The 22366-nt window shown below is 56.6% G+C and overlaps 2 protein-coding genes across 13 annotated transcripts in view; one reads left to right on the forward strand and one right to left on the reverse strand.

Annotated features, from left to right (window-relative positions):
• The window catches only part of DNAH11 (dynein axonemal heavy chain 11), a gene marked incomplete in the record, with an annotated part of 360436 nt that extends 358266 nt beyond the window's left edge, over nucleotides 1-2170 (forward strand). The window contains 3 exon segments of the mRNA XM_070059638.1: nucleotides 391-503; nucleotides 777-917; nucleotides 1856-2170. Of these exon segments, the coding sequence (XP_069915739.1) occupies nucleotides 391-503; nucleotides 777-917; nucleotides 1856-2103 (502 nt within the window).
• The window catches only part of CDCA7L (cell division cycle associated 7 like), a 41279-nt gene continuing 20679 nt past the window's right edge, over nucleotides 1767-22366 (reverse strand). The window contains exons 1-10 of one of the 12 annotated variants that reach the window (XM_070059642.1): nucleotides 19050-19725; nucleotides 15849-15995; nucleotides 12079-12229; nucleotides 8956-9336; nucleotides 7426-7497; nucleotides 7158-7331; nucleotides 5763-5888; nucleotides 4979-5128; nucleotides 3615-3698; nucleotides 1767-2926 (exon numbers count right to left, since the gene is read on the reverse strand). In XM_070059642.1, the coding sequence (XP_069915743.1) occupies nucleotides 3630-3698; nucleotides 4979-5128; nucleotides 5763-5888; nucleotides 7158-7331; nucleotides 7426-7497; nucleotides 8956-9336; nucleotides 12079-12229; nucleotides 15849-15995; nucleotides 19050-19078 (1299 nt within the window). In that variant the 5' untranslated portion in view covers nucleotides 19079-19725 and the 3' untranslated portion in view covers nucleotides 1767-2926; nucleotides 3615-3629. Of the gene's footprint in view, nucleotides 2927-3614; nucleotides 3752-4978; nucleotides 5129-5762; nucleotides 5889-7157; nucleotides 7332-7425; nucleotides 7498-8955; nucleotides 9337-12078; nucleotides 12230-15848; nucleotides 15996-16993; nucleotides 17027-19049; nucleotides 19726-22366 lie in introns of those variants that run through there. The other 11 variants (XM_070059639.1, XM_051852802.2, XM_070059643.1 and 8 more) reach the window with 11 other exon arrangements.

Consider the following 22366-nt stretch of genomic DNA (forward strand, 5'->3'; position numbering starts at 1 on the left):
CCACGCTCCAAGTTTGGAGTTCTGGGGACCCACATTTGAACGTGCAGCAGACTACCCTCGCTCCCAGCCTAGGCACTTCCCACAGTGGTGCGGTGTGGGGGGTGCCTGCCCCCGCCTTGCTGAAGCACGGTCACCCTTTTATGTACTGCTCTCCTCTCTAGTTGCTGAAACTTCCCCTTGGCCTCCATGCACCCATTCCTCAGGCCTTGCCCAACAGATTCGACAAAGAGCAGCTTTTCTCAAAGCCCAGGTGTGTGGAGATGGCAGACAGCCTTACCCTCGGGCACCTGCCCTGCCAGCCTTCCCCAGGAGGCAAAGGGCTCCAGCCCTTCCCGCCCCCACACTTGCGGGAGGGTGGCCAGTTTCCATCTCCGACCTCCTGCTCACCAGGTTTAACGATCTTCTCCTGCGATGCCGAGAGCTCGATACCTGGACCCAGGACCTCGTGCTTCCAGCTGTGGTGTGGCTGTCTGGCTTCTTCAACCCTCAGTCCTTCCTCACCGGTAGGCATGCTTGTAGGACCACACCTGCCTTGCTTGAACTAAACTCTCAGGGCTCTGCCCAGCCCTGCTCACCCACAGAAAGGGAGGGAGTGACAGTGACAGCTGGAGAGAAAGGTTCCCGAGAGGTGGGGCCGCAGTCTCCATCACAACTGCTCTACACTGCTGCTCTGGGGCAGAAGCAGCCACAGGCAGATGCCCAGGAACTTAGAGAGTGCATCAGCTTCCTGGGGGCTCCTGGGACCTTCTCAGCTTCTGTCCCTTTCCCTCACGCAGCAATCATGCAGACGATGGCTCGGAAGAATGAGTGGCCACTGGATAAAATGTGCCTGACTGTGGATGTGACCAAGAAGACAAGGGACGATTACGGCCATCCCCCGAGGGAAGGCGCGTACCTCCACGGGCTCCGCATGGAAGGTAGGACACCGTGCAGGGCAGGTGCAACCTGTCTCTGAGGTTCAAGGTGGAATGTGCCCTTTGTTTCTCAAAGGCAGAGAGAGAGGTAGAGACAGGGAGATCTTCCATCTGCTGGTTCACTCCCCAAATGGCCACTGCTACTGGGGCTGAGCCAGACCCAAGCCAGGAGGTTCTTCCGGGTCCCCATGTGGGTGCAGGGGCCCCAAGCACCTGGGTCCTCCACTGCTTTCCCAGGCACATCAGCAGAGAGCCGGATTGGAAGTAGAGCAGCCGGGACTCGAACCAGCACCCATATGCAGGCTATGGCTTTACTAGCTACACCACATTGCCAGTCCCCTCAGTGCCACCATACATCAGCATTTATCTCGTTTCTGTCTCTTGCAACGTCAATGCCAGGAGCCAATGAGTTTGAGGCATCTTGGGATGTAGTGTGAAGACTCACCCTCACCTTTTTGACAAGATGTTTTGCTGCATAAGGGATGTCTATGAGCACCCAAATGTGGTTAGGAAGAAAAGGCACAGGGGCCAGCATTATGGGGTCGCAGATAAATTTGCTGCCTGGAATGCCAGCATCCCATGTGGGTGCCCTGGATGAAGCTCCTGGCTCAGCCCTGTGGGAAGTGAACCAGTCTATGGAAGATCTCTAATTCTTTCAAGTAAATAAATCAATCTTGAGAGATAAAAGGAAAGTGGCGAGTTAAAGGGAGAGCAAAACTGGCTTGCATTAGTGTTCCCGATTCCCTAAAATAAATAGGTATAATTCCACTTCCAAGTGGCACTGTACCTGTTATTCTCTCCCCTTTTGCAAATCCCAGTCACGGGCAGGATGCCACCGACAAGCAGCAAACGTGACAAAACAGGAATGTTTATTGTGACAAACGATGACATCATCAGTACCCCCGTGCCCCACAGCTACAGCCATTGTGTTTGTGCCCTAGGAGCCAGGTGGGACACCCAGGCAGGAGCCATCGTGGAAGCCCGCCTCAGGGAGCTGACAGTCACCATGCCAGTCATCTTTGCCAAGGCCATACCCGTGGACAGGCAGGAGACCAAGCACACCTACGAGTGCCCCGTGTACAGAACCAACGCGCGAGGCCCCACCTATGTCTGGACCTTCAGGCTGAAGAGCAAAGGGAAGACGGCGCGATGGGTCCTGGCCGGCGTGGCCCTGCTGCTGGAGGCCTGAGAGGGGTGGGCGCAGGGGTCCTCGGGCGGGGGCTCCAGCCTCGGCTGCATGTTGGGGAGGGGCTCCCATAGTGTTAACACGGGCACGTGCATTCCTCCTACTGCAAAGCATAAAACACTTTCCAGCTCCTGCGTGGTGCACACGTGCATTCCCTTTCTAAAACATGAGGAGGGGAGGGGCTCTTCCATCCCCCTAGCCCAGCTCCCCCTCCCTCCAGGGTCTCATCTGGACACAGAGCAGGGAAGAGGAAGGGGCACTGTAGTTCTTATCAGAGGTTAACGATGAACTCTTCAAAACACAGAAGCAGCAGGATGCGACGGCCCCCTGTTGTGCAGTCCAATAAAACGCTGGCTCTCGCCTGTTCGCTGTGCTTAATTGCACTGTGGTCTCCGATGAGAAGGCAAAAACCGAAGGGTGGGTAACGGCCTGACCTAGAGTTATCTGTCTGGGACGTGAAAGAGCAGCACCGATCTACACAAGGGCCTACGGCGACCGTGCCACCTCCACCACTTACCTGCACCTTCCCTCCACGCCACTGAAATTGTGCTTTGCCGTCAGCAGACACTTGGAACAATTCAGTGCACACAACACGTGTGTAAATATATATACATAGAGTCCTCTGCTATCTTCCTGAGATCTTGTATGCACATAAACACATCTCTTTTTTAAAAATAGTATTTAGAAACTCTGAACTCTACAAAGACATTTCTGTATAAAAACACAACTATAAGAAATCGTAGGCACAAACGGTATGCACGTCTTCTCCACTGAACTGGCTGGCTGCCGCCTCGCTTAATTGTCTTCCACCAGCCGCTTCTGTAAGCTGAGAAAAAGATGAGAAGTGTTTGGTGAGTACTTCGTGGGCCGGAGGCAAATACAAAAGTGACTCTCTCTCTGAAGAGTTTAAAAAAACCACCACCCCACACTCAAAACCCTGATTCCGGGGCTGGCGCTTCGATGCAGCTGGTTAAGCCACTCCCTGCGACACTGGCATCCCATATGAGCACCGCCTCGAGTCCTGGCTGCTCCACTTGGGAGTGGAGACCCAGATGGAGTTCCAGGCCCCGTCGCGGCCATTCGGGGTGTGAACCAGTGAGTGGAACACCTCTGTCTCCCCACCCCCACCCCCGGGACTCTTTCATATAAACGAATCTTTAAAATCCTGAGCTGCTTAGGCTGCAGGACCCTGTGCCACAGAGGGAACCACGGACAGGAATGTGTTATGTCAACAAAGCGTGCATGCCCAGCCCTTGGCCCGCATGCTGCTCTCTGTGCAGGAAGGCTGTGGCTGGCACTGGTCCCGGCAGCCTGCCTGGTCTACTCCGTTTCTCTCTAAGGCACAGAGAAATCCTGCTGAGAGGCGCTACGGGCTTCAGAGTTCTAGCAGAGCAGGAGGGCACTTCCGAGTGGAGAGGGGATGGTTTATGTCCATCGGCCACGTGCCCAGCGGGACCCCGCGACCACCAGGCCCAGGGCTCCACCGCCTTGTTTTCCGGTGGCTAGCGACTCACCTCTCCAGGTACTCCTTAACGTTGTTGTAGCCATAGAACTTGGCCAGGTGGATGAGGATGCCCGTGGCACAGCGTCCGTCGCGCCTGCGGCAGTAACTACAGTTGCATATCCCACGGCAGGGGGGGCACATCCAGTCCTGAGGGGGACATGGCGGGAGAATGGCAGGGCTGGCCCCATCCCCCACGTGCCCCAGACAGCTGGAGCCAGGATCCCAATCCAGGTCTCCCACATCGGGGGCAGGGACCCAACCACTTGACCCCTCCGTGCTGCCTCCCAGGGGCTGCAGGAAGCCAGAGCCTGGATCCAAACACAGGCACACTGACACAGCATGTGAGCGTCCTCTCGTCTCAGGCCGAATGTTGGCCGAGACACGGGATTCCCCACAAGCTGGCTCGGGCTGGCCTCCGCTCCAGTCAGCTAGCCTGTTCCACCAAGTGCCAGCAGTGCCGACCTCCCCGCCTCACACGTGGAAAAACACTAACAACTGTTAGGGATTATACCAGTTACCTAATTAGCAGTGTCCCTTGCTCAAAAATGAGAGAATTTGACAGCACAGGTCACCTGCCCATGAACTTGGCCCTGGGTGCAGGAGCACAGGGCTCCTGAAAGACCAGGCTGTTGAGTTCCAACTCTTCCACTACGTGCACCTGCTGCCCAGTCACTTAGCCTGCAGAGTCGTGGGCGTTCCTCTGCGACTTGGGGACAGTACTGAGGTCACACTCAGTAACCACAGTGCCATCATCTCACTGTACACAGGGGACCAAGGCCCAGGGAGGCTGCACACTGGGCTCACTTATGCAGAATCCACAAGTGCAAACAAGGTTTGCTGGAACAGTGGCAACCCTACACGAACTCTCCTGGCCATCAGCCAGCACGTGCTCTTTCTGAAAGAACACGCTCGGGTTCACATCCCAGAGCTTTGAGATGCAGGAGAGGAGGGCTCTGCAGAATGCCTGGAGCTCCCGGTGTCTGATGAGGGTCCAGGGAGCCTGTCTGCGGCATGTTTCCCTTCACCAGTGTATTTTTAACAAGAGCCGCTTGTTAACACAGTGGGTTAAGCCGCCACATTGGATGCCACCCTTGTTAACACAGCGGGTTAAGCCGCCATGCTGGACGCCGCCTGTATCAGTTCAAGTGCAGGCACCTCTGCTTCCTGCGATTGCACCCTGGGATGCAGGGGATGCCCAGCTCAGGTGCTTGGGCCTCTGCCACCTATGTGGGAGACCCGGATGGAGTCGGGGTTCCCAGCCCTGGCTGCTGTGGGCGCCTAGGGCGTGAAGCAGCACATGAAAGGTCTCTGTTTCTGCCTTTCAAGCAGATGGGAAACACACATGGTTGTTTCAAATGCCGACGCCGCGCCTACCGGGTCCAGCAAGGCGGAGCGCACGTCCTCGCCGTAGCGGTTCCTCAGGCAGGGCCCGCAGAACTGGCCCCGCACGCCGCCGCAGCCCTGGTTGCGACACACGGTCTTGGTGTCGATGGTCTTCTGCCGGCACTGATGGCATGTGTTCCCCTAGAGGGCAAGGCAGCAAGCCGTGAGCCCAGGGGCCCAGCAGGAGGGCCCAGGGGCCACAGGCAGACGGGGCGGGAGACCAGAGGACAGCTGCGGCAGGGGCGGGACGCCACGGGTGACAGAGTGCCCGGGAGCCCCTATGATGTCCACCTGGCCCCACGCTGGAGCCAGTGTCCTGGATGCCCTGTGTGTGAACCCTGCTTTTGAAATGCTGGCAGTCACATCAGTGACGCCTCTGCGGCACTGTAGGACACGGGCCCCCGAGACAGCCAAGGTGATTGCCAAGCCTCCCCCTCGGTCACCTGGTGTGAGAAATTTCGGCCCTTCTGTCCCCCCACTGATTCCTGTATTACCTCCCCAATGTGCCTTTTCAGGATTTAAGACCTAGAACTATTTCAGTTACATATGCAGGTGATTGTCTTAAACCGTGCCCCTGCCTCCCCCAGAGCCACCCCCGGCCCGGTGACATCACCGCACCACGAGCTGGGATCGAGGGCCCACCCGAGCCCTCGGGAGACGGCACAAGGGTGTGGGCCCCGATCCAGCTGTACAGGATGGAGGGCTTCAAGTACCAGGGCCGTGGGCTCCCAGCAAGGGCCAGCATCGCGCGGATTCTTCCCAACCCCTCACTCACCAGGACTTTGTCATAGATTTTGTCTCGAACGGTGATGGCCACGTTTTCCAGGTCCTCTTCAGTGATATCCTCCACGGGCCGAAAGGAAGACACTCGGTGCCGGCGCCTGTACCCCTGGCATCTGCCCTGCAAGACGAACAAACGCAGGACGTGCAGTGAAACTAACGTGCCTGGGAAAGCAGTGGAGGATGGCCCAAGTGCTCCCCCAGCACTGGCCACAGCCAGCCATTTAGGGAGTGAACCAGCGGATAGAAGATCTCTCCGTCTCTCCCTCTCTCTGTAACTCTGACTTTCAAATAAAAATAAACCAGTCTTCAGAAGAAAAGGTATTATGCAATTGTAACTCTTCCAGACCGTCTGCTGGTTCGGTCATTCCCAAGCTCCCTGCTGCACGACACACCATGAGGAGCAGCCGGGGCCTCTTGGTTCCCTGCTGTCGCCCTGTGGACACGGGGAAGTGAGCCAGGCAAACAGCTCCACAACGGGGAGGGTCCAGAGTCTCCCCCTGCAGACCGAGGGCACCCCAAACACCCCACCCCCCCAACAGAGAGGCAAGGGGGCATCACCCAGCCCTTGTCGCTGCCACCGCAGATGGGGCTGGCGTGGTAACCACAACTGCCTCTCGGCGCAGCCTACGGCTCTGCCAAGGGCTTTCTCTCGAGACAAGGGCCCGAGGAAGGGCACGGCATCACCCGGAACTTGTGTGTTCTCATTTCTGCAGGTCTGCGGAGCGCAAAACGCAGCCTGGATGCAGGTGCTGCACCAGCAGCGAAGCCAGCTGCACCCCACACTCCGGGGTCCCTGGGTTTAGCTCCCAGCCCTGGCCATCGCGGGCCTTGGGAGGCAGCGACGTTGGATCCAGTGATGGGGTTCCTGCCACCCACAGGGGAGGCCCAGACTGAGTTCCTGGCTCCCAGCTTTGGCCCCAAATAGATGGATGGGAGCTCTCCTCATCTCTCTGCCTTCCAAAGAGCAAAAAGGGGAAAAACAAAAGCTTTTGAAGTATTTATTTGAAACGCAAAATTACAGAGTGAGTGCAAGAGCGACAGAGAGATCACTCTTCCATCTGCTAGTTCATTCCCCAAATGGCTGCAATGGCCAGTCTGGAGCCAGGAGCTTCATCTGGGTCTCCCACATGGGTGCAGAGGCCCAAGCACTTGGCCCATCCTCTCTCTGCTGCTTCCCCAGGTGCATTAGCAGGGAGCTGGACTGGGGAAGTGGAGCAGCCGGCTGCTCCCATGGGATGCCAGCATCAGCCCCACTGCACAATGCCAGCCCCTACACTCTTCTAGAAACCCTGCACTTGGAACTAGCCCTGGCACGACCCGATGCACACTCACATGAAGACCACTGGCCCAGACAAAGAATAACCCGCTCATTACAGCGAGCAAATACCCCGCTGATGGTCTTCCTTCTCCTGATTCTGCAGAACTCCTCTGCGAACTTGGCGGCTGACACGGTGAAGCTCTCCAGGGCAAAGCGCTCAGGTGGCCGGGCGCTGCGGGCCGGGTTCACGCGCCGGGGGAGCTGTCCCTCGGACAAGGCGCGCCGCGTCGTCGTCCTCTTCTTCTGAAATCAAGAGCACAGGCGCGAGCCTCGTCCCAAGACGGGCAGCGGAGTCAGTGCCGGGCGGGGAGGGACAGTGACAAGGGGCTCCACTTACGGACGCTGAGGCCGGGCTCCGTACCGGGAAGAAATCCGGCATTGAGTTCAGTTCTGCCAATAACCGGGCCAGCTGCAGTTCAGAGCAAAAGACAAGAGCTGCGGTGAACATGGCTGGCCGGAGTCACCCCAGATGTCTCCCGAGCCTGCCCTTTTGCTAACTAGGAAAATCCGAGGGAAGTCATTCACGCGCCCCTTGACACCTTGCTCCCCTCAGGCCTGACACGCCGACATCACCACGCACGTGTGTGTGCTCCACGCCATCCTTGTGGGGACAGTGTGGCACGAGGACCACAGTCCTGTGCCCCGAGACTCCATTCCTGAACCTCAAAGTTCAGGATGTTCCGCACCCCCGAAAAGAGGCTCAGCTGGATTATTCCAAGAGTTAAGAGCTCCAGAAATCTGATAGTAAACGCATCAATTTCTCATCAGCACCAACTGTCTGCCCCAGCACGACTGTGCCAGAGAATTTAATCACGATTCTTGCCATTTCAGATCTACATCGACGCAGAAAGGTCACGGACACTTCTTATGCAAAGATGCAAATGTTCTGGTGCTAAAATCACCCCTCGCCTAGGCGCAAACATCTCAAGATGAAAATCACCAAGCAGGCTTCCTGTTTTCTTGACTTATTACACATATGTGATTCCATCTGTGGGGACCTTCGAAAGGTTTACATGAAAAGGAACTAAAAGGTATCTGGATACAAAAAAAAAAAAAAAAAAAAAAAAAAGCCTTGAAATCCATGCATCGTTCTTACTGCGCATTTTCCATGAACACTTTGAAGACCTCTTGCATGTCCAAATCTCAAAATTCTACACTGAAATACCTTTTAGTTCCATTCCCTAGGAAGTCGTTGAAGTTCGTATATAATGACTGTATGGGCCCTCGTGTCTCACACCACTACATTATGAGCCTTTTTTAAAAGGAAAATATTTAAACAAATATACCAGAATGATTAAAAAGTGACTATGAGTGGCAGAATGATTTTATAAATTTATATACAAAGCTGCTCCAAACGTTAGCAGTGACTGTGTGCATACAACAAAACCAGACGCCAGGACAGAGAGCTCACTGTGCGCCATCCACTGCTCTAGGAAAGACAGCCAAGATGAATGAAAATCGACCCCCGGGGGAGGAGAGGAAGGGTTCACCTCCCAGCCGCTTCCCTTCCGTCAGGGCAGGAGGGCTGTTTCTCCAGGTAAAAGCACCTGCCCAACCAGCTCGCTGTAACCAGGGCACGGGCTCTGGGACCTCGAGCTTCTTTGCTCTTCTCTGCAGGGCATGGGCCAGCTGTCCAGCCCACCCCACACCACTACCGACTGAGAACTTAACTGGACAAACTTCAGCAGCGTGGAGCTCCCAGCACCACGCTGGGGGCTAAAGGCCGCCTTGGGACTCGCTCGCTGTCCCCAATACAGAGCAGCTTGGGCGAGCCCCACCCTCCACACCCCTGCAGAAGGCCAGCATGTATGTGCTCCAGCCAGATGGCCAGGCTGTTGAGAGCCGCAGCGCACGCACGGGCGCTTACCACGGCCTTGTTCTCCTTGATGTTCAAGTTCCTCTTCAGCAGGGCGTCTGAGCTCTCCTGGCCCTCGTCATCCTCCGACTCCGAAGCCGACTCCTCCCTGTCCCTCCCCGGCCTGCAGCTTTTCTTCCGGCCCAGGGCCGCCACCTGCTTGTCCTGGGAGCGCAGGCCGGGGCCCAAGGGCTCCGAGGAGGGGCTCCGCTCGGGCCGCTTCGCCAGCTTCTTGGTGGGGAACTGAAAGGCCACTCGAAGACCGATGCTGCTTCGTCCAGACCTGCGCCGCCGCCGGGGGGCCGCCGCCTCCTCCTCCTCCTCCTCCTCCTGTTCCTCCTCCTCACTCACCACTGATGCTGAGCTGTCAGAGCCCAAATCTGACTCCCCCAGCTAAGGAAGGAAAGAAGAAAGGACATGATCTTGACACAGACCGACACAGCGCCAGCCCCGGAACCTGCCGTAGCAAACGTCCACAGGGAAGCACTTCCTGCCCCTCTGAACGGCTCCTTCCTCTCTGCTATTCAGGTAAACGCCAGGGAAGTTTGTTGAGGACTAAGACTAAGTGCAGGCTGTCCACACCTGACCTGAACACCTGTCTCCCCAGCCTGCCTCAGGCCGTGAGCCACAGGGGCTCTCCTCAGAGGGACCGAGGCCGCCGAAGCCCATAGCAAGGACAGAGAAAGACAAGGGCCTGTGGCCAGCGCTGTGGCGTAGTTGGCTAAGTCTCTGCCTGCCGGCGCTGCTCCTCTTCTGATCCAGCTCTCTGCTGTGGCCTGGGAAAGCAGTAGATGTCCCAAGTCCTTGGGCCCCTGCACCCGTGTGGGAGACCAGGAAGAAGCTTCTGGCTCCTGGCTTCAGATCGGCACAGCACTAGCTGTTGCAGCCATTTGGGGAGTGACCCAGCAGAAGGAAGACCTTTCTCTCTCTCTCTCTCTCTCCCTCTCTAACTATACCTCTCAAATAAATAAAATCTTTTTTTTTTTTTTAAAAAAAAAGGGCATTTTTCACGCTACAAGAGCTTGCTTCAGCGCAGAAGGGAGCACTGGTGGGAAATACTGATGACCTTGCTCTACACGGCAAGAACAGGACCCCAAGGCAGTGCAGGAGTGCGCACCTGCCCCCGGCGAGGAGGACCAAGAAGCGGGCAGAGACCGTCCCTGTTGTCTGCAGCCACAGAGCGACGGGCACAGGGTCTGCAGGCTGCTGGCCATGCACTGTCCACTTAGCTTGAGAAAACCACGCGGCGTGGTGGGTCTCCAGCACAGAAAGCTCACTCGTTTCCCACGTGAGAACACAGCAAGCACACAGGAAGGTAGGAGGGCGGGCGCTAAGGGTAGGCGGACGTGACCCAGGTAACCATGGTGGTGGGGGGGGTGAGGGGTCCCAAAGCTCCAGTGGCACAGTGACAGGTGTGACCTTCGAGTCAAAGTCTCTGTCTAGGCACCCTCCCTTGACCACAGGCCACACACTTGGTTCGGACCCCAGGGGAGCAGTGAGCAGCAGAGACGCACCCCGGGCTCGGTTCCACGGCTGCGTCCTCCTCAGAGAGCCCCGACAGCCGGGTCTCAAGCTGGGAATCAGACAGAGGAAGAGAGGCAGGTACCTGTCCCTGCGGGACCCAGAGCACTGAACTTTCCACACTGCTCTCTTCGGAGTCTGACACGGACCCCGGTGCCACGGGCGGCTGTCTGAAAGCTCCTTGGACTGGCACTGTTTGCCTGCTGCGCTCCAGCCCAGCCTGTCTTCTTTACAGGGGACCCGGAGCCGCCCATTCCAAAGCACAGGAAGGGGAGAGCACAGTTTGCCCACTTGGAGCCAGGAGCCCGGAGCCAGCAGCCAACAAGACCCCAGGAGACCAGGGTTACAGCAACATGCCGGGATGGGGTCAGACGCTCGCCCCAGCTCTCACCCCAGGCTGGGCTGCAAGGCCACAGCGCTTGTGTTCTGGCTGAATTCTAAAATGCAATGTGCAGGTGCACCTGCACTGGGCCCTGGGGTATGTCACAGCCTGTGTGACCCGTCACAGTCCATACCCTACATGGACAGACTCCAAGGGTGCAAAAGCACCCAGAGTAACTCACTTTCCCTCACTGGGAATCCCTTCACTAGGAATTGCTCAGCTAGGGAGAAGACAGCCGAGGGGCAAGGATGGCCTGGAAGGGGATCGGGGGTCTTGCAGGGCACAATCCACAGAGTGCTGGGGGGTCTCGGGCTGACGCTGCTGTCCCTCTGCCAAGGCGGCTGACCACAAGTGCTGGGGCCCCAAAGGCTCCCCTAGGAAAACAGGGGCCACAGCAACCCGACTCATACTTTCACACAGGCCCGAGCCCAAAGTTTCTCACTGTGAGGATGCTGAAACCACTGGTCCCTTCAACACGGAATTTAGTTTTTTTTTGGTTTTGTTTTGTGTGTGTGTGTGTGTGTTTTTTTTTTTTTTTTTAATAAGAAGCTGCTCTTGGGCATAGTGGGTAAAGCTGCCGCCTGCAGTGCCAGTACCCCGTATGGGCGCTAGTTCGAGTCCGGCTGCTCCACTTCCAATCCGGCTCTCTGCTATGGCCTGGGAAAGCAGTAGAAGATGGCCCAAGTCCTTGGGGCCCTGCACCCAGGTGGGAGACCCGGAAGAAGCTCCTGGCTCCTGGCTTCAGATCAGCACAGCTCTGGCTGTTGCAGCCATTTGGGGAGTGAACCAGAAGATAGAAGACCTCTCTCTTTCTCTCTCTGCCTCTGCCTCTCTGTAACTCTGCCTTTCAAATAAATAAATAAAATCTAAAAAACAAAACAAAAAAGGCCTCTCACCAGATGAACTCCCAATCTCAGAGCGCCAGGCAAAGACTCAGGACCCTGCTACTCCAAGGCAGACCGGAAAGACCAGAGAGGCTCAAGAAAGTCTGAGGACAGGAAGGGACACCCGGGACAGGTGCCCAGACCAGCAAGGTGGGGAGCGGCGGGAGGGGCATAAGGGTGAAGGACCCAGGGCCAGGGAGGAGCCTACGAGGGGCCACCCTCGCGTCGATGGACTGGAAAGCTAAACCCCTAAGGGAAATGCCAATCTGTCCATCTGTGAAGGAGAGCGAGGAGCCGGGACAGGACTAAAGGGGCAGCACCCAGGACCCCCGCGCTGGTCCCCGTCACCTCCGCGCCGCTGCTCCCACTGACGTCACTCGGCGTGAAGCCTTCGAAATCTTCCATCTCCGAGTCAGTGTCCTCCACAAAAATCCTTCTCAGCTCTTCTGTGAAGTATGTGGAACGGAAACGCACGTCCTGCAGCAGCGAAAACACACCCCTGTCGTAGGGTCAGCGGGCGGGGGCGGGGCAGCTCCCGGACGGGACACAGGCAGTGGCCCCAACGCCTCCCAGCCCGGCACTCGGATTGGTTACGATGGTCAATTTCTGTGACATACATCTTACTACAATCACACACGCGCACACACACACACACACACACACACACATCTTCTAAAGCTTACGGAAATCCAGACCGACAAATCCATCTCAGAAATCCAGAGTGGCTGTCTGGATCAGCAGCGGGCGTGGGCACTAAGCGCTGATGGAATCTGGCCTCTCCTGCCAGAGCTGCCACTCCAAGCCCGCGCCACCAGGAACTGAGATGGCGGGAGGCAGCGTGCTCCCTCCCCACGGTGCTCTCTCGGTAGAAAGGGCCGCCACTGCCGGAGAGGCGGGAGCAGGTGCCACTGACCGGGTGACCGTGGGGAGCACCAAGGGAATGCTCCAAGCCTCCCGCCCCCTCCCACATGCCTGTCGCACAGGAGGGGAGGCGGCAAGTGAGCTTGAGCAACATGTGGCTCTGAGAAACATATGCCAATTTTAAAAAAAAGTCTTTCTGGGCCAGTGTTGTGGTTTAGTGGATTATGGGCACCAGGACGCCAGTTGGGAGTCCCAGCTGCTCCACTTCCAATCCAGCTCCCTGCTGATGCACCTGGGAAAGCAGCAGACGATGGCCCAAGTGCTTGTACCCCTGCCAGCCATGTGGGAGACCCAGAAGAAGCTCCTGGCTTCAGTCTGGCCCAGCCCCAGCCATTGCAGCCATTTGAAGAGTAAACCAGCAGATCAAAGATTCTCTCTCTCTCCCTCTTTCTGTAATGGTACCTTACAAATAAGTGAATAAACCTTTAAAAAGAAAGGAAAAATCTTTGTGCGGCCCGCGTCGTGGTGTAACAGGTTAAGCCGCCGCCTGCAGTGCCGGCACCCCATACTGGGTGTGAACCAGTGGGTGGAAGATGGATCTCTGTCTCTCGCCTCCCTCCCTGTAACTCCTTTCTTCTGCAATACCACAAAGGAGGAAACCCAGCTCTCCTAAGAGTGCTCCAAAGAAAGCAGAGGAAAACCTGCAGACTTTGGGGAAGCCCCCCCAGAGTGGCCCCCTGCAAGCCCACAACCACTCCCCAGGGCTCCAGCCGGGGTCCTCGTGCCTCCTGCCCTGGATGTACCTTTTTTTTTTTTTTTTTTGACAGGCAGAGTGGACAATGAGAGAGAGAGAGACAGAGAGAAAGGTCTTCCTTTGCCGTTGGTTCTCCCTCCAATGGTCGCTGCGGCTGGCACACAGCGCTGATCCGATGGCAGGAGCCAGGTGCTTTTCCTGGTCTCCCATGGGGTGCAGGGCCCAAGCACCTGGGCCATCCTCCACTGCACTCCCTGGCCACAGCAGAGAGCTGGCCTGGAAGAGGGGCAACCGGGACAGAATCCGGTGCCCCGACCAGGACTAGAACCTGGTGTGCCGGCGCCGCAAGGCAGAAGATTAGCCTAGTGAGCCACGGCGCCGGCCAGATGTACCGTTTTTTAAGCTTGAAAATGTCTCTTATGAATGACTGTGGGTAACTGCAAGAGTTTGCTCCATTCTAGATTACTCTGTTCCTTTATTGATAGCAGTGGTGCAGCTGTTTTTTTTTTGGGGGGGGGGATGCACCCACAAAAGGGAAGTTTCTGTAACGTGAGATTCAAAGTGTGGTCGGGGAGCCCAGGGTGGGCACCATCTCCAAGTCCCTGCAGCGGCTCTGAGCTGTGAGAACACAGCGTGAGGGTGTGGACTCAGGGCCCGGCCCTGGCTAAAGTCGCCAGGTACCTGCAGGGCAATGGGGTCTGTATGGAAACTGCATTAACCACCCAGAGCGGACCACTGAATGCCAGGGGCCCCGGAACAGCAGGGAGCCCCGATCTCCCAGTCCTCCTAGCTCCCGCTGTGCTCAGTGCTGGCCTCAGCAGGCAGCCGGCAGCCCGGGAGGAATCAACATCTTTGCTGGCCTGATCGACACGGGAGAAAAACTCAGCAGTTGTCCTAAACCCAAGCCTGCGCTGTCATTTATCTTCCTTTCCCCACAGAGGCGAAGCTCTCCTGCGGCCAGCCTCGCTGCACGCTGGCCTCCAACCCTGGCCGGGCTCCCTGCTCCCCATGCACACTGCCATAGGCCGGCTGAGGGTGCTGCGGTCACACTGGGCACCATAAAGGGCACGTGTGACCAAGTCAGCAGTCTCCCAACAGCTGCTCTGTCTCTTAAGGCCCAGGGCAGGCCAGGTTCTCTGCTGGCTCCGAAGGCCCCCAGGGTCCATGCCCCAGGCTCCACCCCCCCTGCTGCCTGACCTGCTCTGAAGACGATTGGCAGGAGAGGGGGCGTGGCCAGAGCCCAGGCCTACACGGGACCCTGGTGGGAAGGACGAGGGCTCCAGCAGATGCAGAGCGAAGTGGGGGAAGGCATCAGTGTGCGAAACACGGCAGAAGTTTCCTCCCCCCCGGATGGGAATCGCCAAGACAGGAGGAGGAGGACGAGGAGGAAGGATGGATCAAGGGCAGTGAAAGATGGAGCTAAAGACGGGGAACCAGGAAAGCCAGCTGGCCAGCTGGCAGACAGAGGACGGGGCAGGCAGGTCCCTCTGCACACAGGAGCAGGCTCCCCCAGCGGGCCGCAGAGAGGCACTGTGGCAGGAGCAAGAGCCGAGGTATGCGGGAAGAGCAGCGGCAGAGTGGGATGCAGGGGGCCTGGGGCCGTGGCCAGGGCCAGGGTCTGGAGATGGATCTTAGCATCTGCACTTAGAGATGGGCCAGGTTCTGGAGATGGATCCTAGCATCTGCACTTAGAGACGGGCCAGGGTCTGGAGACAGACTCCTAGCATCTGCACTTAGGAGATGGGCCAGGGTCTGGAGACGGATCCTAGCATCTGCACTTAGGAGATGGGCCAGGGTCTGGAGACAGACTCCTAGCATCTGCACTTAGGAGATGGGCCAGGCTCTGGAGACGGATCCTAGCATCTGCACTTAGAGATGGGCCAGGCTCTGGAGGCGGATCCTAGCATCTGCACTTAGAGACGAGACGAGGCCAGGGTCACCAACAAGCAGTCAGGCAGCCCCTTCCCCTCATCACACTAACTGCTTCCCTTCCTGCTGCGGCCAGCAGCAGCCAGGGTGGGCCTCCACACAGCGGCCGCGGTCAGGGCAGTGGCAAGGCACAGAAACACCGCGGAAAGGGAGGTATTCTGATGGCTGCGGCACGAGACAAACCTCCAGGAAGTGAGCCCCGGCAGAACTGTAACTTGTGCTTGCTACAGATCAAAGCGATCCGAGAATGACACTGGCCCAGCAGCTGCAAAGAGGCAGGAGCACCTGCTGCACCCCGCGGGCGGCCACGGCAAAGGCGGGGCCCACTCCCTGCCAGCCATGGTGGGGGGGTTCTGAATACAGCAGGGAGCAGAGCAAAGATCTGATCACATGAGGGTTCTCTATTAATAACAACAACAACAACAATAATACCATGGGCGGGAAGAAACCAAGAGGCGCAAAGTTTTGGCGATGGGACGCCCACCGGCTAAGCGGCCTCAGTGACCGCAAGCCACGCACAAACCGAGGCGTCTCGGCCCCCAGGCTCAGGCCTGGGGAGGAAGCAGCATCCTACCTGCGCCGGGGACGCCAGGGAGTCAAAGCTATCACGGCTCCCCTCTGGCGAGAGGGTTTCCATGGGAACCTCATCTGCAAAGCCCAGGAACTCCTCCTCCTCCTCGTCGCTGGGGGCGTTGAAGATGTCAGCCACCTCCTTAGGGATCTGTTTTGGGGTCAGAAGAGGAAAACCGGGCACTGTTACAATCGCGTCAGGACTGGGACTGTCCAACTCCTGACTTTCCCCCGTGGGCCATGGTTACCCAGAAGGCCCTGGGCACCCTGAGCCATGATTACCCAGAAGGCCCTGGGCACCCTGAGCAGGTGCTGCAGCCAAGACCTTACAGCTGGGGGGGGGGGGGGGGACGGTGGAGGGAAGGGAGGGAAGAGATGAGAGTGGCAAATTCCAGAGGCATCTGAGAAGGCAGCAGAGGACCTCACGTGCCTGGGCCCCTGCCACCCATGTGGGAGGCCTGTAGAGTTCCAGGTTCCTGGTTTCAGCCTGGCCCAGCCCCATGCGTTGTGGCCATTTGGGGAGTGAACGAATGGACAGAAGATCTCTCTGTGTCCCCCTCTCTCTCTGTTACTCTGCCTTTCAAAATAAATAAAATAGGGGCCGGTGCTCTGGTGTAGTGGGTAAAGCCACCGCCTGCAGTGTTGGCATCCCATATGGGCGCCGGTTCAAGTCCTGGCTGCTCCACTTCCAGTCCAGCTCTCTGCTGTGGCCTGAGAAAGCAGCAGAAGACGGCCCAAGTCCTCGGGCCCCTGCACCCACGTGGGAGACCTGGAAGAAGCACCTGGCTCCTGGCTTCGGATCGGTGCAGCTATAGCCATTGCGGCCAATTGGGGACTGAACCAGCAGATGGAAGACCTCTCTCTCGGCCTCGCCTTCTCTCTGTAACTCTTGACTTTCAAATAAATAAATCAAATAAATCTTTAGAAAAATATTAGGGACACTCCCTACTTTCCAGAGACTGCCAAGGCCAGGCTTAGGGAGAAGCCATCTTTCATCTCTGAACCAAAATGAGAAAACAGGCATGGATCTCTAAAAACCACCTGTCTTTCATTCTTTACTGGTGGGTTTGTCTTTAAATGCTACACATGTAAAAGATTCCACAGAACATCAGCAAAGCCTTTGCTTAAATAATTTCCACCTATACTTACCATTCTGTTCTCTGTCATGTGCTGAAAGTCCACACAATAGAATAAGTGGCTTTTCCATCTTTCCCATGTTCCAAATCAATGGCAGTAGTCGTGGGATCAATTCCAAGAGAATGCAAACGCCATGAGTGGCAAGTATCCCCAGAGGATGTCGTGAGCACACCTGGCCTCACAGACGCGAATCTGCCAGGGGTTCCTCCCTGTGGGCTCACTGCCTGTCCCCTCCCACGTCAGTGCCTGAAAGCTCAGACACACAGCACGAGGAGGAGCTTCTCCCCGGAATCGCCACTCCCCACCACACGTCCAAGCATTGGGTTGACCTGTGTCTATAGCTCTGCTAAGTGAAACTTGGCTGTTTCTCACCTCAAAAAACCAGCAACGTACCAGGGACCAACCTAACCCGTGGATTCCCACACACTGCTCAGAATACAAGCTGAGGCTCTCAAATCCGAAACTCCAAGATCACATGGAAAATCCCACCCCAGACGCACGCCACAGCCAGAGGGCAAGCACGCTCAAAGTATATACTCAAATCATCTCCGGGCTATGTGAATAAGCGTGAATGCATTTGTGTTCAGGCTCATGTCTCACGGTTGAGATATCTAACTGCATCTGTGCCACCTGAAAAAACTTCAAGTCCAAAGCACTTCTGTTCCCAAGCATCACAGCCCAGGGACCCTCTCCCTCCACCTGCAATCCACAAACACCACTCGGCCTAAAATTCTTTGCCATACATCTCCCAAGAGTGACAGATCCAAAAATCCATAACTTTTCCTCAAACAGTTCACATGAACAAAATGCTATGACTCTAACATCATCATTTATCCTTTATTTTTTTTTAAAAAAAGATATTTATTTATTTGAAGTCAGAGTTATGCAGAGAAAGGAGAGGCAGAGAGAGAGAGAGAGAGAGAGAGAGAGAGAGAGAGAGGGCTTCCATCAACTAACCCATTCCCCAATTGGTTCCATCTGCTGGTTCACTCCCCAATTGGCCACGACAGCTGGAGCTGTGCTGATCCAGAGCCAGGAGCTTCTTCCGGGTCTCCCATGTAGGTGCCAACTTCCACTGCTTTCCCAGGCCATAGCAGAGAGTTGGATCCAAAGTGGAGCAGCTGGGACTCGAACCGGCACCCATATCGGATGACACCACTGCAGGTGGCGGCTTTACCTGCTGCGCCACAGCACTGGCCTCTCATCATTTATTCTGAGACATCTGGACCATCCACAAGATGTCTTTTGTCACCCTTGGGGGTGGAGGCCAAGGGGATTCACTTAGCAAGGTCCACACATGTCTGTGTGGCCTGACGCTGGGCTGTGCTGCTTTCCACTACCTCTGAGCTCTCTGCTCCCTTCTACCCGCACTCAGGGGAGGCATGCAGCAGCCCTTCCACGCCAGGTGACGTGTACTTCCCAGCGTGCCACAAGAGGAGGGGAAAAACCACATGCAAATCTGGTTTGTAAAATTTCACCCTAAAAGTTTCCCAACAAAACAGGCAGAAGAGAAAGGAACGCGCACACGTGGACAGCTCAGCAACTCTGCCTGGGGGTGATCTCAACTCCTCTGTGTTCCTAACCCAACTCTCCTTCCAGCGCACTGCAAAGCAGCCCCGGACAGCGTGGCAGCTCGGCCTGCGGCGCCATCAAGCGGGCAGGCCATCGCTGTGCACGGTTCCTCGCCTTTCTTTAACCCTACAGCTCATTTGCATTCCGACCCAATCAGGCTCACACATGGGTCACACCTCCTCGGCCCTTTCTTTTTTTTTCTTGCAACTTATTTCTTTAAGAAATGCAGTCATGTGATCCCGTAGCTTGCCACAGTCCGACATTTGGAGAGGCGGAGCACTCATCTGCTGGTTGACTGCCCCCATGCCTGCAGTGCCCAGGGCTGGGCTGGGCCACAGCTGGGGACTCATTCCAGGTCCCCATGTGGGTGGCAAGGACCCAGCCACCTGAGTCGGCCCCACCACTTTCTGAAGCCTGCATTAGCAGGCAACAGGAGTGAGGAGCAGGCACTCTGCCGTGGGCCGTGGGCAGTCTAAGCACGGGGATACACACTCACCCCAGGCTTCTCTCCAGCTGCAGCCCCATGGGGGCGGTCAGCACCACTTCGGGTTTCCTGTAACTTGTAGCTGACTTCCGAGGCTTGCTGAGACTTCGGCTCGCTTGTTTACGACAGACTGCACTTCCTTCGGAAAGCACATGAACGTCTGGCTCGCTTGCGCGCTCGCTCTCTGTGTGCTGCAGCCTGAGCAACAGGGTGGCACCTGCCAGGCTTCTGCATGGCAAAGATACCCTTTGTCCTCGGAGGTCAACAGGCAGGGTGACAGCCGGATTCTGTGACGGCCCGACAGGCTCAGCATCCACGGGCCGCTCTTGCTTCTGCCGCTACCTGCTCTGGAGATGGCGGGGCAGGGACGCTCCCAGGCCAGCGCCCCTTCACAGAGGGGCCGGCATCCCCCGTAACACGAGCACCGAGCACTCACACCCCTCCTCTTCTCTCCCACCGTGTGCATTTAGGGTTTTTATTTTTAAAGATCTATTTGTTTGAAAGAGTGATGGAGAAGGAGGGAGAAACAGAGAAAGACATCTTTCCTCTGCAGGTTCACTCCCCACAGTTAGCTGCAATGGTTAGAGCTTGGCCAGGCGGCAGCCAGGAGCTAGGAACTCCACCGGGGTCTCTCGGCAGGTGGCAAGGGCTCAAGTACTTGGGCCCCCTTCCACTGCCTTCCAGTGCGGGGTTGGAAGCTAAGCATCTGGGACTCACACTGGCACTGCGACGTGGCATGCCGGTATCACCAGCAGCGTCTCAACCCGCCCGCCGCAACACAACACAGACCCCAGACTCTATGTGCTGCCATCCACGCTGTCTTCATTTCATTCTGACGCTCCGACTGTCCCAAAGCTCCAACTGTCCTGGGAGCTCCTTCAAGCCAGCGCCAGTGTCCTCCTGACGCGACGTCGTCATCTGAGTGCCTCACACCAAGCTAACCTTGCCCACGTCCTGCCCCAGACCTCAAGTCAGCCGCGTCTCCAAAGAGCACCTTTCACTGGGGAATGGCTCTGAGACATCAAGACCAGAGCACTCTTCGCGACCTTTGCTGAAGAGCCATCACTCCCCGGACTTGCGCTGTGGTGCGGCGGGTTAAGCTGCCGGCTGTGACTCCCATGTGGGCTCTGGTTCAAGTCCCTGCTACTGTTCCTGGAAACACAGCAGTTGATAGCCCAAGTGCTTGAGTCCGTCACCCACTTTGGAGACCCGGATGAAGCTCCTGGCTCTGGCCTGGCCCAGCCCCGCCTGGCTGTTGTAGCCATCTGAGGAATGAAGCAGCAGATGGAGGATTCTTTTTTTCTCTCTCTTCCCCTGCAACTCTTTCAAATAAATCAATCTCCAATAAATAAACCCATAGATCAGTCAATCAATCCTACTGTCATTGCTCTGGGCTCTTTGGCGAAAGCCAAGACGTCTCCCATCTCTGGCATCGCAAGTTCAGAGGCATGCCCTGAATGAGAGTCGGATGTGGCAGGGTTCCTTCCCACTCCCCACAACCCCATGCTGGCGTCTTCCTTCCCCGATGACGGAAGCCCCCAGTCACCTATATTCCCAGCGCCTTGATCTGTGAGGCACAAGGCACGGTGCCAAGTCACACCACGGACAGACCGCCACCAACAATCAATCACTTTCACGTTTTCTTCACAGCCCTGTCTCCCCTGGGACACCCAGACAGTCACACCTGGGGAGGCAAAGGTGCTGCCATCGGGCGGAAAGTGGACAGAGAGGCCTGCAGGGGGTGACGTTTGCTAACGACTTGTACTGCTCTGCCAGGATGCTCTTAGGTGGAACTGAAGCTTCCTATCAGAGTGCGTGGGGTGAGTGACACAGCGGCCCACTCGGATGCCACTGCCTGGACTCAGGCCGGCAGGCTGTCCCCACCTTGCTGGTGCACAATTAGGACAAATATCAAGGCAGCAAAAATGGCGGCCACAGCTACTCTGACAACAAATCTGCCCTCCTGGACCGAGAGGGCTCAGGGGCCCCCCGTCCACACTCTGACAGCTCCCCTGGCAGGTGCGGAGTGGGGTCCTCAAAAGCCACCTGGATGCCTTGTACGCTGTGTGTGTTCCACGTTGAACTAACTTGACATCCAGTTGGGTTCACCTCACAAATGACTCATCCTTAGTCCTCTTCCTTTTATCAAGATCTTAAATGCTTCTGGTTTAAAAACTACTAGAAATTCATGGTTAAATCAAAGCAAGGTTTTGGGGGGTCTGTTTTTGCTTTTGTTTTATTTATTTATTTGAAAGTCAGAGTTACAGAGAGAGAAGGACAGAGAGTTACAGAGAGCGAGAGACATCTTCCATCTGCTGGTTCACTTCCCAATTGGACGCAAAGGCCAGGGCTGGGCCAGACCGAAGCCAGTAACTTCATCTGGGTCTCTCACATGGGTGCAGGGGCCCATGCACTTGGGCCATCCTCTGTTCCTTCCCAGGTGCATTAGCAGGGAGCTGGATCAAAAGTGGAGCAGCCAGGATTTGAACCAGCACCCATATGGAATACCGGCATCGTCTCAGGCAGTGGCTTGACCACGATGCCACAACACTCGGTCCCCAATCAAAGGAGGTTTACCGTTTGGTGTGTGGAGAGGCTGTGAACGGAGCCTCACCCTGATCCAGTCCCTGGGGGAAATGCACACTTTTGCAGGGAGGTAGAGAATCTGTACCTGCCACTCTTCTCTCTTCCAAGACACCTTTTATTGTTGTGTGAACACACACAGGAGAGACACAGCACCTACAGCCGCCAAGCCTAGTCCCTAAGGTGGCCCTGGGAGCGAGGGACCAGGTGTTGGTTTTGGCCTTTGTCTTTGCGACTTCTCACCATTCCCCAAGTCCAGAGGCCTGGGCCCGGCAGCCTGCCTTCACGGTGTTTGTTACGGGAGCGGCACCCCATGTGCGGGTTCAGACAAGCGCACACGGGGCACGAGAGGCTTGGAGAGGAACGGACGGCTTCCAGCAGCCACTACACTGGCCCTGCGCCATTATGCACAGTGCCTCGGCAACCAACGCCTGTGCCCCCAACTAATTCCTCCTTCCACATCTGTGACTGCCACATCTGCTCCACTAGGAGCCCGTAATTACCGATTAGGAACAAAAAGAAAGAATGCACTTTCACACAGCGCTTGCATTCATGGGGGGTACGCAAGGCTCTGGTTCCTGCTGCTGAACTTCCAAAGGTGTTCCATCATCATCATCATCATCATCATCATTATTTGAAAAGCAGAGAGACAGACAGCAGGAGAACACTTCCATCCGCCGGGCTGGACCAGGCCAAAGTCAGGAGCCTGCATCTCCATCTGGGTCTGTCATGTTGGTGGCAGGAAT

This window comes from Oryctolagus cuniculus, chromosome 16, assembly GCF_964237555.1.
Source record: "Oryctolagus cuniculus chromosome 16, mOryCun1.1, whole genome shotgun sequence".
In the NCBI taxonomy this organism is placed as follows: domain Eukaryota; kingdom Metazoa; phylum Chordata; class Mammalia; order Lagomorpha; family Leporidae; genus Oryctolagus; species Oryctolagus cuniculus.